This window comes from Dermochelys coriacea, chromosome 14 (assembly GCF_009764565.3).
Source record: "Dermochelys coriacea isolate rDerCor1 chromosome 14, rDerCor1.pri.v4, whole genome shotgun sequence".
Taxonomy (NCBI): domain Eukaryota; kingdom Metazoa; phylum Chordata; order Testudines; family Dermochelyidae; genus Dermochelys; species Dermochelys coriacea.
In genome coordinates this window covers 39045284-39061482 of record NC_050081.1, presented here as the reverse complement: position 1 = coordinate 39061482, position 16199 = coordinate 39045284, and the positions used below count along the sequence as shown (strand labels likewise).

General features: G+C 65.9%; 1 protein-coding gene across 1 annotated transcript in view; it reads right to left on the bottom strand.

Moving 5' to 3' along the window:
• The window catches only part of LOC119842678 (complement C4-like), a 24775-nt gene extending 8576 nt beyond the window's left edge, over positions 1-16199 (bottom strand). Inside the window, exons 1-26 of the mRNA XM_038371071.2 lie at positions 15877-16199; positions 14536-14731; positions 14190-14376; positions 13653-13723; positions 13264-13352; positions 12822-12904; positions 12520-12616; positions 12119-12224; positions 10502-10625; positions 9241-9356; positions 8827-8997; positions 8416-8595; positions 7621-7803; positions 7226-7381; positions 6568-6694; positions 6368-6439; positions 5752-5961; positions 5320-5431; positions 5008-5078; positions 4785-4924; positions 4165-4374; positions 3944-3995; positions 3706-3795; positions 1781-1984; positions 1293-1368; positions 931-1087 (exon numbers count right to left, since the gene is read on the bottom strand). Coding sequence (XP_038226999.1) covers positions 931-1087; positions 1293-1368; positions 1781-1984; positions 3706-3795; positions 3944-3995; positions 4165-4374; positions 4785-4924; positions 5008-5078; positions 5320-5431; positions 5752-5961; positions 6368-6439; positions 6568-6694; positions 7226-7381; positions 7621-7803; positions 8416-8595; positions 8827-8997; positions 9241-9356; positions 10502-10625; positions 12119-12224; positions 12520-12616; positions 12822-12904; positions 13264-13352; positions 13653-13723; positions 14190-14376; positions 14536-14731; positions 15877-15941 — 3345 coding nt within the window. The 5' untranslated portion in view covers positions 15942-16199. The remainder of the gene's footprint in view (positions 1-930; positions 1088-1292; positions 1369-1780; positions 1985-3705; positions 3796-3943; positions 3996-4164; positions 4375-4784; positions 4925-5007; positions 5079-5319; positions 5432-5751; positions 5962-6367; positions 6440-6567; positions 6695-7225; positions 7382-7620; positions 7804-8415; positions 8596-8826; positions 8998-9240; positions 9357-10501; positions 10626-12118; positions 12225-12519; positions 12617-12821; positions 12905-13263; positions 13353-13652; positions 13724-14189; positions 14377-14535; positions 14732-15876) is intronic.

Genomic DNA, 16199 nt, shown 5'->3' with positions numbered 1-16199 from the left:
ATTTGGGGAGACACTGGAGGGAACCAGGGTGATTGGCTCTGGCTCTGGGGAGTTGAGGCGACCTGGCTCTGAACGGTTTCATGGATAAATTACCCCGGGCTAATGGCCGGGATGTTTGGGAGGAGAGTTGAGCCTGTTGTTTTCTCAGGCCAAAAGGCTGCTGGAAATGTATAAAGACCCTGGGACACGATCCTCTCATCTCTGATCTGCTTTGGGGTTCAAGAGGGGGAACCCCTGAGCCACAAGGATGGAGATCCCCAGTCACTGACTGGAGTCACCGCGAACATGGACATTGGACCGTAACCTGTGGACTGTTTCTCAAAGGACTTTGGCCTCTACAAGGTCAGCTCTGCTCAGTATCTGGACCTCAAGAACTGAACTCAAGTCTGTCTGGATATCGATCTTTTAACCGACACTCGCTCTCTTTTCCTTTTTAATAAATTTTTGTTTAGTTAATAAGAATTGGCTAGACGCGTGTATTTTGGGTAAGATCTAAGTTCTAATTGGACTCAGTGGCAAGTCTGAGAGGTCAGTTGTGCAATCACCTGCTAGTGTGCAAGGGGCATAGTGCATGTAGTAGCATGGGTGAATGTACAACATCTGAGTGAGTGTGTGAAGGCAGTTGTGCAACATATGTAGGTGAGCGTGTAACAAGTGTGAGCGTGTGATGTGGAATGACTATGCAAGAGTGCACACAAATGTGCAAGGCAATGGCAAGTGTGCACAGCAGCAGGGTGTGAGGATGATGGTGCAGATGAAAGTGAGCATGCAAAATTGGGGATCAGATGTGCAAGGCCCTGGGTGTGAATGTGAGTGTGAGGCAGTGATGTGTGTGAATGTGCAAATGTGTTTGTGCAAGGCAACTGTGTGAGGGCAGTGTGCAGGCAGCAATGAGCGTGCAAGGGCGTTGGGGGGCACGTGCAACATCACCTGCATGTCCCGGTGGATGACGGGCTGTGGGTCGTGGAAGGAGCCATCAGTCTGTTGGTTTCCCAGCAGCCACGTGACTGACTCTCGGATCCCGGCATTGTCCACGGCCTGGTACTGCCGGCTGAGCACTAGGACCTTCACCACGAACGCCGTCAGCCTAGGGGGGCCGGGATCAGGGGGGGCTGACTCATGGACCCTGGGAGAAGATCCCCACCTCGACGCCTCCTGGCCTTTCCCCAGGGATTGGATCCCCCCACAGAACCCCCAGCCCTTGACACCCCCCCACATCCCCCTCACAGAGCTCCCGGGCATGGACCCCCCACCCCTCTGACCCTCCCCAGGACCCCCCAGCCCTGGCTCACCAGCTGCTGCTGCGCCGGTGTAGCCAGGCGCCATAGGACCCATCTGTCTTGCGGAAGGTCAGGATCCGCTCATAGCCTGGCAGGGGAGGGGATGCAACAGGGGGGTCACATTGGCGGGTTCAACCTCCACCCTCCGTGCCCACTGCCCCCCGCGCACTCCATGTGGGGCTCGTGCCTGGGGTGTGCGGGTGAGGGAGGGAAAAGCTTCCGCAGGTCTGTGCGCTGGGCATGAAAGGGGGGGCGTGTGCAGGGGGCTGCCCATGTGTGTGCAAGGGCTGGAGCCGGCTGCGGGGTACCCATGTGTCAGGGGACCAGCGTGCAAGCTGGGGTCAGGTGCCCCATGCCCTCAGCTGGGGCTTGTGTACAGCCCCCCAGCCCAGCCCCTCAGCCCTCACCTGCCCCGGTGCCCAGGCCCCCCCGACCACGCCCACCCCAGTGCCCAGCCCCCTCGCCCCCACCCTCGCCTGCCCAGTGCCCAGGTCGCTCACCCACACGCAGGTTGTCCAGCCCCTCCTGCTTGCGCTCGGGTTTGAGCTGGGCCCACTGCTCCGTCTCGTCCAGGTATCGCATGGCATAGAGCCCGGGCGCCATGTAGATCATCGTCTGCTCCGCGCAGCCCCGTGGCACCCGCAGCAGCCCCACCAGCCCGGTGGGCGAGAGCGAGTTGTCCAGCGTGTCCACGGGCACATCGGCTGCCCCACAGCAGGGGGAGAGCAAGACAGCATCAGCGACCCTCAGACACCGCACCGGGAAGAGTGAGATAGAGCCCCACAGACCCACAGACACCGTGCCGGGGAGAGCAAGACAGCGTCATCGACCCTCAGACACCGCATCGGGGAGAGTGAGATAGAGCCTCACAGACACCGCGCCGAGGAGAGCAAGATAGAGCCCCAGCGACCCACAGACACTGCACTGGGGAGAGCGAGACAGTGTCATCGACCCGCAGACACCGCATCGGGAAGAGTGAGATAGAGCCCCAGAGATCCATGCAGAGAGTGCACCAGGGCCGGGGAGAGGCGGTGTTGGGGTGGGTCTATGGGGAGGGGGCATCCAATGGAATGGGGGAGGGGCATCAGGGCAGTGACAAAGTGGTTATGTTCTTAATGTTTTCTCTGAACGCTGTGTATATGCCTGTTTCCCCTGAGTTACTCGTGTCTAGTTGGTGGCTGTGACGTTATTGACATAAACTGGGACCGTATAGATCATTGTTGCAACCAAGGTCCTGTAGTGGCACCAGATCTTGCACAAAGGGGGTCAGATAAGGTGTCGATGAGGAGGTGAGGGTGGCTAGTTAGGATTATGCCACCTGGGTGCAGGTCTCATTTGGTATTTAACGTTATCAGTGTTGGCTCTGTACTGTCTGTAGTTCACACGTGTGCTCCGTTTCTGGGGGACACTCCAGACAAGTTGGGGTCAGCTCCGCCCAGCCTGCTGGATGGCCCATGACGGACCATGGGCGACACACCTGACCCACTGCGAGAAGGCAGACATGCCGTGGGACCCAGCCAGGCAGGCGGGGACCTGCCTATGGACAGGACTCTGGGGCCTCCAAGCCATGCGCTGGGCAGCTGGTGTTTGGGACAAAGGAAGCAGAGGCCACGTGGCAGGAGACCATAAAAGGCCCTGGAGACCCTCCACCTGGCCTCTGGCCTCTGGAGGGACTTGGCTACACGGAAGCTCTGAACCAAGGACCGAAGGGCCCATCCCAGCTGGGGGTGGACTCCAGAGACTGGATTTGAACCTGCAGCTTCGTCCACCCCGCCGCACGCCTGAACCGCGGACTTGGCCGTTGTTGGATGTCATGGATTCCGTGTAACCGATTCTAGCTCTCGTCCCTTTTTCCTTTTATGAAGAAACCCCTAGACCCCTGAGGGTCGGCAGCCGCGTGATTTGGGGGTAAGAGCTGATCTGTTCGTTGACCTGGGTCTGGGGCTTCGGGCCTTTGGGATCGAGGGACCCTTTTCTTTTTGCTGGGCCGCTGGTTTTCATAGCCGGTCGTCCGCACAAGGGGTGCTGCTGGTGGGGACACACGGGATTGCTTGGGTGACGTCTGGTTGCCCAGTGGGGTGAGACCCACGTCCTCTCCGTCGGGCCGGCTGGTGCCTCAGTTGGGTCCCGCCAGAGGCCGCGGCGTCACCGGGTCGCAGTGACCCCTAGAGACCGGCCGACGCAGTCGCCTGACCACCGGGCAAGGAGCAGCCGGGGGCCGGCTGGCCTGGGACGGGGACAAAGGCCGGAGGGGGGACGGGGGCGGGGACTGGGCTCCTGGGAGTGAGTCAGTCTCCGGTTTGGGGACTCGAGGGGGGGCCCAGGGCCTGGGCAGCGGGGGGGTGATGGGGGAGGGGCAGTGGGGGCATGGGAAAGGGTGGGGGTGGCGGTGAGCAGGGGAGGGGCAGCGGGGGGGTTCTCTCACCCGTGACGCGGACACTCATCTTGAAGTCCCCGCCGGGGATGGCGTCGGGGGGCAGCTCCCCCGGGACCTCCAGCACCCGGCTGCGCCTCTCTGTGTGGGGACGGGGGGGTCAACGGGATCCGGGCAGCCCCCAAACCCCACCCCAGGGGCAGCCCCCCCACAGACAGCCCCTCCCTTGGCACCCTATGGAGCCCCTCAGAGACTCCCCTCTGCCCCCCACCCCCTGTGGATCACCCACCTTCAGGATACAGCGAGTAGCTCATCTCCTCCAGGTGGGCAGCACCTTCTCTCTGGGGGAGGCAAGATGGGGGGGTCAGAACTGATACCCCAGGGGGGCAGATGTGGCAGGGGAGGGGCAGGTGGGGGAGGGGCAGAGGGGGCAGGAACAGGCAGGGGAGGGGCAGGAGTAGATGGGGGAGGGGCAGGCGGTGGCTCCGTGGGGCTCGGCCCCCCTCTCACCTCCACCCGCAGGCTCCGGGTGATGCTGTCCCCGAGCCCCCAGCCCCCCTGCGCCGTGATGGTGACGGGGATGTCAGCGGCACCCATGGGCACCACAGCGAAGGGCACGGCCAGCGCCCCCTTGGCCGGCACCTGCAGGGCCTGTCGCCACACCCGGTCCCCCGTCGCCGGGGAGCAGACGCCCTCGGAGCGCTCCATGTGCACCGAGACCTGGGGAGAGAGAGACTGAGACCCCCGCATGGGACTGGGGGGCTGGAGAGAGGGGCACGGGGGGCAGGGGGCTGCGGGTCGGGGCTGAGGGGCACCGGAAGGGCTGTGGGAGGGGGCTGTGGGTCAGGAGTGAGGGGCACTGATAGGGCTGGGGGCAGGGCAGGGGGGCAGAGGGTTGCGGGTCGGGAGTGAGGGGCACTGGCAGGGCTGGGGGCAGGACAGGGGGGCAGGGGGCTGTGGGTTAGGGCTGAAGGGCACTAGGGGGCAGGGGGCTGTGGGTCAGGAGTGAGGGGCACTGATAGAGCTGGGGGCAGGGCAGAGGGGGCAGGGGGCTGCGGGTCGGGAATGAGGAGCACTGGCAGGGATGGGGACAGGCGACCAGGGGGCGCGGCCGAGCGGGGGCCCCTCACGTTGACGGGCCGATCCCGGTAGTTGTACAGCACCGGGCGCAGCTCCAGCTGCTCGAAACGCTTCACCGCGTAGGGCAGCCGGAGCGAGATGTGGAAATCCTGGAAGACGCGGATGCTGAGCGGGTCGGACACACAGATCCCTGGGGTGGGGGAGGAGCTGGGTGAGCCTGGGGGCCGGGGGGAAGACGGACAGGGGGGTGGGCGGGCGGGGGGATGGACTCACCGGTGGTCGGCGACATGCTGACAGCCTGGATCTCCCAGGTGGTGATCGAATCTGGCACCAGGTGGGTTTGCCTGCGGGAGATGGGGGGGTCAGTGGGGTGGGGGCTGCCCTGCACATGGAGGCTGGGGGGCTAGGTAGGGAGGGTGGCCCCAGGGGAGGTGCTTGGAGGGATATGTGGGGATGCCCGGGAAGACGGGGAGCCCTGGGGTGGGGGGAGGGGTAGCCCAGGGGAAGTGGGGGGGAGGGCCCTGCAGGAGACATGTGGGCGGAGGGGTGGTGACATGGGGGAGGGGCTCCCCGGGGGTCCCTGACCGGCTGCTCCCGTCCACAGCGATGGTTTTCCACAGCCAGCTCTCGGGGAAGACGCTCCGGGTCTGCACAGAATCGTCGTCGAAGAAATCGTCCTCTTCCACGTCGGGGTTCACTGCGCGGGGCAGAGCGGGGCGGGGTCAGGGACGGGGGGGACCCCAGACCCAGGCTCCCACCCCCTGCTCCAACCACCAGCCCCCACTCCCCTCCCAGAGTCCAGGAGAGAACCCAGGAGTCCTGGCTCCCAGCCCCCCAGCTCTAACCCACCAGCCCCCCCTTCCCTCCCAGAGTCCGGGAGAGAACCCAGGAGTCCTGGCTCCCAGCCCCCCCAACCCACCAGCCCCCCCTTCCCTCCCAGAGTCCGGGAGAGAACCCAGGAGTCCTGGCTCCCAGCCCCCGCCCAAGCCGAGGGCAGGACCCGGTGTCGGGGCTCACCCCGGGCCAGCCCGCTGGAGCCCCAGTTCCGGGCCTTGCGGCGCAGCTGGGTAGCGAATTGGCAGCAGTCGAGGAAGGGGGGTCGGCAGTGGGGGGCCTCGGCGCCCGGGATCCGCGTCGCTCGCTGCTCGCACGTCCGGCGCATCGGCACCCGCGTCATCCCGTCCCGGCAGCACCGCAGAGCCACCGGGTCGGTCTGGTACTGCAAGACTGGGGACAGACGGGGCGCGGGGGGCAGAGCGTCAGACAGGGCGTGGGGGGGAGGCCAGGCCGCACTGTCCTTGCCCAGGGTCCCAGGCTGGCCACGGGGCAGAGCAGGAGCCTGCCGTGGGGAGCAGGGGGCTGGAGCCCACAGCGTCCATGTCAAAGGTGGTGGGGCCACACAGCCAGCCCTGGGCGAAGAGGGGCACCCTTGGGGTGCTGGAACAGCAAAGGGGTCCTCCAAGGGGCAGCCCCACGGCCGGGGTGGCCCAGCACCGACCTGGTGGATCCATGGCACAGGGTGGGTGCAGGGGTTGGGTGGGTGCAGGGGTAGGTGGAGGGATGGGGGGTTGGGTGGGTGCAGGGGTGGGTAGATCCTGCCCCCTCCCCCTCGGGCAGAGCCCCCCAAACTCACCCTTCTTCTGGGCCTGCACCTGGAATTCCAGCGAGCGCTTCCTGCGGGGAGCGTCCTGGCCGCAGCTGTGCCCTGGGGGTCCAAAGACCGTGGGGGGGTAAGACTGGAGTGAACCCCCTCCTGGCTCCCAAGTGACCCCCACCCCTCAGCCCCCTCTCCCCCACCCCTCCCCGGGTCCTCCCTCCTGTCCCCCATCTCACCGCTCTGCAGCGAGCTCTCCAGATCCCCCACGCGTAGGGCCAGGCCGGCATCTCCAAAGACCCCCATGGCGTTGACCCCACTGCCCGGCGAGCAGCCCAGGTCGTAACTGTCCATGGCCGCAAACACCTGGGGGGCGGGGGACAGAAGGGGAGATTCATTGTCCCACCAGGGCCCAGGAGGAACCCGAGGCCGGCGTCCATCACCCTTGGCCACGCCCATCATGGCCCCATTCTCTGGCCATTGACCGTTCGGGGTCACAGGTCACTAGCGGGGTTGTGGGTCAAACCCAAGTCCGGGGGTGAGGCTGGGGGCAAGGGCCCTTTGAATGGAGGAGCCGTGATTGGCCAGTCATGGGAATAGGGCCAGTTGGGAGGTCAGAGGTCAAACCCAAGGGCCGATACCATCCACACCTAATGGGTTGACCAATCAAAGGTTGTAGGTCAAGGCAGAGAGGTCCTGGGTCAAGTCCAAGGCGGCTAATGGCCTGGAGATGACCGTTGGCTCTCCATGGATTGGCCATGGAAGGTCCCAACTCAAGGCTGGGGGTCGTAGGCCAAGCCCCAGGCTGGGGGGTGATTTTAGGGGACGATGGCCAATCTGGTGGTGGCTCGGCCCCACGGGGAGGTCGGGGGTCAGAGTGGGGGGGCTCAGCCGTACCTTGGCGGGCGTGAGGCGGTGCCGGCGGTTGACGATATAGACAGCCGAGTCGACGGCCACCAGGGAGACGGACGCGCGGGAGTCGGTGACCACCGTGAACTTGAGCATCTCGTGGGGGCGCAGCTCCCAGCTGCCCGACTCCAGCTGCAGCTCCAGCTGGGGAGGCACGGGTCAGGGGGGACCCACATCCCGCCCCACACACCCCACCCCACCCTGCCCCATGCCCCACCTCACCCACCCCACAAACCCCATTGCACCCCACAGAACTCCTGCACCAAAGCCTACCCCACACATTGCCCCACAACATACCCTGCATCAACCCCCCCTACTCTATTCACTGTCCCATAGCACCCACCTCCCCCCTCCCCATGCTGCTCCCCCCCCCGCGGCTTTACCTTCCCCTTGCAGCGGTCCACCACGTCCACCCACAGCGAGTTGGCCACCACCTCGTCCCCGCGCCGGTAAAAGGCCACGAGCCGGAAGGCTGGGACCAGCTCGGGGGTGACGGGGATGGAGATCACGGTGTAGGACGTCCGGGGCACGGCGCGCGCCGCCACGATGGAGCCCCTGTGCAGCACCTGCCAGGGGAGACCCACAGCTGGTCCCAGGTGGGGGGCAGTGGGGGCTCTCCCAGCCAGGGGGCAGTAGAGGGCATGGGGGGCGCTGGGGGGGCACTAGGGGGTGATCTCCAGGCCGGGGGGCAGTAGGGGGCACTGGGAGCACTGAGGGGGACTCTACCCATCAGGGGGCACTGGGGGGCACTGGGGAGGACATTAGGGGCACTCTCCCAGCCAGGGATCAGTAGGGGGCACTAGGAGGTGCTCTCCTGGCCGGGGGTCAGTAGGGATCACGGGGGCACTAGGGGAGCACTGGAAGGCACTAGGGGGCACTTTCCAAGTTGGGGGGAAGTAGGGGGCGCTGGAGGGCACTAGGGAGGACACTGGGGGGTGCTCTCCCAGCCGGGGGGCAGTAGGGGGCACTGGGAGGCACTGGAGGGCACTGGGGAGGATACTGGGGGGTGCTCTCCCAGCCGGGGGGCAGTAGGGGGCACTGGGAGGCACTGGAAGGCACTGGGGATGACACTGGGGGGTGCTCTCCCAACTGGGGGGCAGTAGGGGGCACTGGGAGGCGCTGGAGGGCACTGGGGACGACACTGGGGGGCGCTCTCACAGCCAGCCGCGCTCACTCACCATGTAGTAGAAGTGGGAGAAGTCACTGGACCCCAGGTCCTTGAGCCCCACAGAGAGCGACTGGCCGGGCCCCACAGCGCCCAAGCGCTGGTTCTCCAGCACCAGGTAGCTTCCGCTGGGGGACCAAACCGCCGTGACCCGGAGAGACCCCTCGGCCGGATCCTTTTCCCCCGCCACCACCTGTGGGGGGGGCATGGCTCAGGGGGGCTAGCGCCTTCCCCCCAGCTCTGCCCTGCCCCTCTCCCCCACTCCCTCTCCTGCCAGCCCTCAGCCAGCCTCCATCCCCCCTCCCCCACCCCGCCATCCCCATCCATCCCCCTCCCCACCCCATCCTACTGTCCCCCATCCCCATCACCCCTCCCCCATCCCATCCCCATCCATCTCCCCTCCCGACTCCCGCGGGGCCCATACCTTCAGGGTGAGGGCGCTGGCTCTGGGGTCCAGGTTGAGGGGGAACATCACCATCCCGCTCTCATCTGTCACCACCCGTCTCTCGGGGTGGGACGGGCCCCCCGACACCTGGGCTGAGACCCGCACAGGGGTGTGGGGGGCCGGGGAGCCATCAGCCAAGGTGACGCGGGCCTGGGGGGCAATGGGAGAGTGTGTATGCAGAGCCCCCCATCCCCCCAGCTCCATGCCCTCTACCCCGATCTCCCAGCCCCATGATCCCCACCCTGATTATCCCAGCTCCCGATTCCCCCGCCCCGATCCACAGCTATGCACCCCTGGTGCCCCACCACCGATCCCCCAGCCATACACCTCCCAGTTCCCCCACCCATGAGCCTCCATCCCCAGCCCCAGGCAGCCAGCGGCAGCTCCGCACACCAGCACAAGGAAGGGCGCCCCGGGGATGAAGTGCCGTTTGGTTTGTGACAGGTCCACGCTGTAGGGAGACATCACGAACTTGACGGTGCTCAGCTCCTGCTCCTCCAGCTCCCCACCTACGGGGTGGGGGGACACAAGCGTGAACAGTGGGTACAGGCCCCACCCCCACCCTGCAGGATCACAGCCAGCATCCCCTGGAGGGGACAGGCCCTGTGCCCCATTCCCCGTCCCCTGATCCAGCCAGTCCCTGCCCTGGGTACTCCTGGGGGAATTCTGCACTACTGCATGTGTGCATTATGAATGAGCCATGCATATTTTAATTTTTTGCCAAAATGTTGTTGCGGTTCCACCTTTTGCCCACCAGAGGGTGCTGCGATGCTAGAACAAAGCAGCAGCTCCCAGCCCGTGAGGGAAGAGAACGAGCATGCCTTCTTCACAGTGGGTCAGGTCAGGAGACAGGGGCTATGGGGAGACAGATAGTGAGGGTGCTGGGAGGAGTCAGGGGTTCATAAGGGCTAGTCGGGGAGGACAGACTGGAGCAGGGGATGAATGGGAGTGGAGGCACCGGGCCACACGGGGAGGGAGGTGCAGGGCCACATGGTGATGAGGGAGGGGTGCAGAGCTACATAGGGATGGGGTGGCTGAGTGGGGGCACAGAGACACTTGGGGAAAGGGGTAGCGGTGCAGGGACACATGGGGATGGGGGAGTGGGTGTCTGAGAGAGGGTGGAGGAACACATGTGGACAGCTCTCCCTCAGCCTCTCCTTACCTGACTCCCCCACAGTCTTTGCTTCTGAGGGGGGCAGGAAATCCGGTTCTGTATTGTCGTGTAAATGAATTATTACTCCGAGTTCTGGATTAATTTGCCTAGTAAGGAATCTGTTTGTCAAAAAACATTTCGTGAATCTTTTTCGTTCTCTGTATTGTTACAGACACACTTGCTGACAGGTAATTTGAAATAAATGATCAAAAATAATTGTAACTGGAGTGATTATATTGTGTTATTTTGACAAATAAAATATGCAGATTTATGCAGAATTTTAAAATATGGTGTGCAGAATTTAATTTTTTGTTGCAGAATTTTTATTTTTGGTGCAGAATTCCCCCAGGAGGACCTGGGACTGGATGGGAGCCAACACCCCCTAGAGTAGACAGGCCCCGGGCCCCATTCCCTGCCCCCCTGAGTCAGCCAGTCCCTGCCCTGGGGCCGGATGGGAGCTGACGTCCCCTAGAGAGGCCAGCCCCCGGCCCCCACACTCACTGGCAGTCTCTATGAAGGTCACCGCAATGTACAGGTTGGTCCCTGCCAGGTCCTGCAGGGGGCGTCCCAACTTCTGTGCCAGGAGGCTGCGCTTTAGGGTCACGTTTGCCACCCCCTCATTCACCTGCCGGGGGGGGGTCGGGGAAGGGAAAGGATTAGACAATACCCAGCCCCCACATACACCCAGATCCAGCTGGGCGGGCCCTGATGGGGGGGGGCAGGAGGAAGGGGGGCAGGGGGAGCTGTGACTGTGATGTTATTGACATAACCTGGGACCGTATAGATCATTGTTGCAACCAAGGTCATATAGTGGCACCAAATCTTGTACAAAGGGGGTCAAATAAGGTGTCTATGACGAGGTGATGGTGGCTGGTTAGGGTTATGCTGTCTGGATGCAGGCATCATTTTTGTATTTCAAGTTATAAGTATTGGCTTTCTACTGGGGTGGGCAAACTTTTTGGCCCAAGGGCCATATCTGGGAGGGGGAATTGCATGCAGAGCCATGCATCGAGGGCTGGGGTGGGGGATTGGAGTGCGGGGTGCTGGAGGGGTGTGGCAGGGGGCTCAGGGCAGGGGGTTGGGGGGCAGAAGGGGTTCGGGGTGCGGCTCCGGAGTGCCAGCAGAGCACACCAGGGCCAGGACAGGCTCCCTGCCTGCCAGTCCAGCACCACATCCCTGCGGCCCCTGGAGGAGGGAGAGGCAGAGGGCTCCGTGCACTGCCCTCACCTGTGGGTCCCTCCCCCAAAGCTCCCATTGGCCACGGTTCCCCGTTCCCGGCCAATGGGAGCTGTGGGGAGCGGTGCGCGGAGCCCTCTGCCCCCCATCTTCCACCAGTGGCCGCAGGGACATGGTGCCGGCCGCTTCGGGGAGCGGTCTGGGGCCCACAGCACCATGGGGGGGGCCGTCCCACGGGCTGCAGTTTGCCCACCCCGGTCTCTCGTGTCTGTATTTCACACTTGTGCTCTGCCTCCGGGGGACACCCCAGACAAACTGGCGTCTGCTCTGCCCGGCCTGCCTAAGGCCCATGACGGACCATCAGCTGCACAACTGACCCATGGCGAGAGAGCGGATACACCCCGACTCAGCCAGGCAGGCCGGGGGGCAGGGACCTGCCTCTGGATTGAACTCTGAGGCTTCCCATGTGCTAGTTTTGCTGAGCCCCCACGGGGCAGGTGGGGCAGCCTCTGGGTCACCCCAAGCTGGACTTTGCAGCAGGTCCCAGCTCCCCGTGCTCACAAGCTGTGTCCAGTGCCGGGTTCCCAACGGCATATAGCCCACCTGGGGGTCGCTGCTGCCTGCATAGTGGGGGGATTGGGGCCCTTTGGGGGGGTGTGAAGCTCCCCCAGGGGTCCCATCCAGGGGACTCACTGCGGGGGGCTCAGAAGGGGCTGGGAGGGAGGGGGACCCGCTGGAGGGTCCCAGGGGTTTGGGGCCCTGGGGGCATCCCATGGGGTCTCAGGAGGGGAGGAGGTCACAGAGGAATGGGGGTCCTATGAAAGGAGGGAGAATCCCAGAGGGGAGTCCCAGAAGGATGGGGGTCCCGTGGGCGGATGGGGGGTCCCATGTGGGGAGGGGAGTCCCAGAGGGATGGGGGTCCCGTGGGGAGATGGGTCTCACCGTGACCTGTTGCTCCAGACCCCTGAGGAAGGTTTTCTCCCTGTCCTCGTTGCTCACCCCAAACCTCAGGTAGGCGACACCGTTCACCCCCTTCCCATAGACGAACCTGGGGAGAGAAGGGGGGTCACCCCGAACCCTGACACTGGGGAGCAGAGCCCAGGGGGGTCAGCATGGGGGGCAGGGGGACAGCTCCATGGGAGGCGTCTCTGCCAGGGTCTGGATTAACTGGGGAGCTGCACTCCGAGGCACGTACCAGCGCAGTGGGGAGTCTGGGGCCCAGCCCAACAACTGAGGGATTGTTCTGGGGAGCCTGGGGAAAGCTGGGACCCAGAGCAACCCAGAAACGTCCCCCCCGGCTGCCTTTGGGGAGCCAGTTGGGGGGTCAGGGGAATTGCCCCTACCTGACCTGCAGGTCAATGTGCAAATCGGAGGCCCCCTCTGCTGTCACCAGCATGTGGGTCCGTTCGGGGATGATCTTCACCTCGAAATTGGGGAGCACTGGGGGGAGAAAACACACTTGGGACCCAGGAGTCCTGGCTCCCAGCCCCCCCTCCGGACTCCACCCCTGGAGCCAGGAGAGAACCCAGCACTCCTAGCTTCCAGCCCCCACCCCTCCCTGAGCCAAGATGGAACCCAGGAGTCCTGGCTCCCGCTCCCACCCCCCTCCCCGAGCCGAGAGAGAACCCAGGCATCCGGGACTCACCGTATTTCTTCACCTCGAACTCAGTGCTGGTGTTGGAGTCGAGCGCATTGGAGAATCGCGCCGTGATGCGCCAGGTCCCGGGCCTGGGAGGGGTGAGGGGGTGAGAGGGGATCGGGGCCCCCCCCATTACCCCCCAGCCCCCACCACAACCCACCTGCAGAGGCTGGACAAGGATGTTGGGGTCCCCCCTAGACAGGCAGATCCAGGCTGACAGGTTCACAGGGAGTCCCCCTGACACCCCAGCCCCACTCCTGGGGGGCACCCCCCCAGCAGGGGGTCTCCCAGTCTGGACCAGGCACAAGCCAGCTCTAGGAGGCTTCTCTGCCCCTGCCACCCCTGGTGCCCTCCCAGGACAATGGGGTGCCTCTGTCACCCCCCAGCTCCCCGGCCTTAGGGGTGTCCCGGCCTCCCCGCCCCAGCAGTGGGGTGCCCCCCCACTCACTCAGAGATGTCGGGGATCAAGAGATGGTCCGTGATGACCCAGTTCTGCGGGAACCGCTCGACCTTCCGCACCTGCAGCCCCTGGCTGTTCTGGAGGGCAGATGGGTGGGGGGCGGGGTCAGCGGGCGCCCGATCCCCTCCTACCAGCGGCCCCCACAGCCCCCTCCAAGGGGCCCCAACCCCTCATGGGCCTGATCCTTCCTCTCCCCCTCCCAGCCTCGGTCTCCCATCCCCTGCAAACCTCCCATGGGCCCGATCCTGCCCCTCCCCCTCCCAGCCTCGGTCTCCCATCCCCCACAAACCTCCCATGGGCCCGATCCTGCCCCTCCCCCTCTCAGCCCGGGCTCCCATTCCCCCCAACAGCCTTCTTCTCTGCCCCCCGGCTCTCACCAGGACAGTGATGGTGATGGACTCAGCCGTGGGGCGCAGCTTGTGGTTCAGGGCGAAGACTCTGAAGTGAACTGGGTGGGGGAACAAGACACCATGTGAATGGGAGGGGGCTGGAGGAAAGGGGGGTGCAGAGTGATGTGGGGGGCAGGGACTGTGAGGTAAGGGGGACCACAGGGGACCAGTGCCCATGGGATGCAGGAGCTGTGGGATGTAGGAGGCCGTAGGGGACCAGTGGCTGTGGGGCACTGGGGGCATGGAGGGCTGATGACTGTGGGGCATGGGGAGCTGGGGGCCATGGGGTGCAGGAGCTGTGGGGCATGGGGGCTGTGGGGCACAGGAGCCATGAGACACAGGGGTCCATGGAGGGCAGGTGCCTATGGGGCACGGAGAACATGGGGGATTGGGAGCTGTGGAGCATGGTGGCCGTGGGGCACAGGAGGCCCTGGGGGGCAATGGGGGGCAGGTGACTGTGGGGCTTGAGGGCCCTGAGGTGCGGGGGGCCATGGGGCACAGGGGGCCATGGGGTACGGCTCTCACCCTTCTGCCGGGGCGTGTAGACCGGCTTGTCGGTCTGGATGAGGAGCTGCCCACGCCGGCTGGTCCAGGCCAGTCTCAGGGTCTGGATGCCCGGGGGGGGCAGCTGGGGGCTCCGCGCGACCAGCTGGACATAGTGATCCCGGCGCAGCGCGGCCAGGCCACAGCGAGTCGCCAGATCCGGGGTCACCTGCGGGACGGGGGGTCAGCACGGGGGGCTCTCCCAGAGGCAGAGAAGGGGCGGAGCTCTCCCCAGGGGGCGGGGCTCTTCCCAGGGGCAGTGAAGGGGCGGGGCTCTCCCCAGGGGGCAGGGCTCTCCCCTAGCGGGCGGGGATCAGGCGCCCCCTACCTGCAGGCTGAGGAGCTGCATGTGGCCGTTCTCGGGGCACAGGCTGAAGAGCTTCTCGCCGGAGCATTTCTGCCGCATGTCCACCTCGTTCTGGAAGTACAGGGTCCCGTCGAGCTGCCCGGACACCCCCTCGGCCTGGAGCAGGACCCCCAGCTCCACGCCCACTGGCACCAGGCGGGGCGCCGCCATCAGCAGCCTGGAGGGAGAGAGAGATCGGCGGGTGCCCCTCACTCCCGACCCACAGCCCCTCCCCTCACAGCGCTGCGGCGCCCCTCACTCCCGACCCCCAGCCCCTCCCCTCACAGCGCTGCGGCGCCCCTCACTCCCGACCCACAGCCCCTCCCCTCACAGCGCTGCGGCGCCCCTCACTCCCGACCCCCAGCCCCTCCCCTCACAGCGCTGCGGCGCCCCTCACTCCCGACTCCCAGCCCCTCCCCTCACAGCGCTGCGGCGCCCCTCACTCCCGACCCCCAGCCCCTCCCCTCACAGCGCTGCGGCGCCCCTCACTCCCGACCTCCAGCCCCTCCCCTCACAGCGCTGCGGCGCCCCTCACTCCCGACCCACAGCCCCTCCCCTCACAGCGCTGCGGCGCCCCTCACTCCCGACTCCCAGCCCCTCCCCTCACAGCGCTGCGGCGCCCCTCACTCCCGACCCACAGCCCCTCCCCTCACAGCGCTGCGGCGCCCCTCACTCCCGACCCCCAGCCCCTCCCCTCACAGCGCTGCGGCGCCCCTCACTCCCGACCCCCAGCCCCTCCCCTCACAGCGCTGCGGCGCCCCTCACTCCCGACCCACAGCCCCTCCCCTCACAGCGCTGCGGCGCCCCTCACTCCCGACCCCCAGCCCCTCCCCTCACAGCGCTGCGGCGCCCCTCACTCCCGACCCCCAGCCCCTCCCCTCACAGCGCTGCGGCGCCCCTCACTCCCGACCCCCAGCCCCTCCCCTCACAGCGCTGCGGCGCCCCTCACTCCCGACCCCCAGCCCCTCCCCTCACAGCGCTGCGGCGCCCCTCACTCCCGACCCCCAGCCCCTCCCCTCACAGCGCTGCGGCGCCCCTCACTCCCGACCCCCAGCCCCTCCCCTCACAGCGCTGCGGCGCCCCTCACTCCCGACCCCCAGCCCCTCCCCTCACAGCGCTGCGGCGCCCCTCACTCCCGACCCACAGCCCCTCCCCTCACAGCGCTGCGGCGCCCCTCACTCCCGACCCACAGCCCCTCCCCTCACAGCGCTGCGGCGCCCCTCACTCCCGACCCGCAGCCCCTCCCCTCACAGCGCTGCGGCGCCCCTCACTCCCGACCCGCAGCCCCCTGCTCCCCGGGGCCCCTGCTCTCCCGGCCCATACCGGGGGGCTTGGTGGCAGGGGCAGACCAGGGCCCCCACGCAGGCCAGCCAGAGCAGCAGCCGCATGTTGCTCTAGGTGCGTCTCTGCCCCCGTCTGTCCCTGGGGGTCTGGGCTGCACCTGGGGAGATGTGGGGGTCGCTGCTGTTTATCTCCTGGGGTAATTATTAACTCGGCACGGCCCTGGCCTGGCTGCCAGTAACTAGGGGGGTGGCGGGGGGGGGGGGATGGCTGGACAGACAGACAGAGAGGGAGAGGATGGAGAGGGTGGACAGGAGCCTGGCCCCGAAGGACCCCTCCCCCCTCTAGATCTGGGGGTTCCCTGA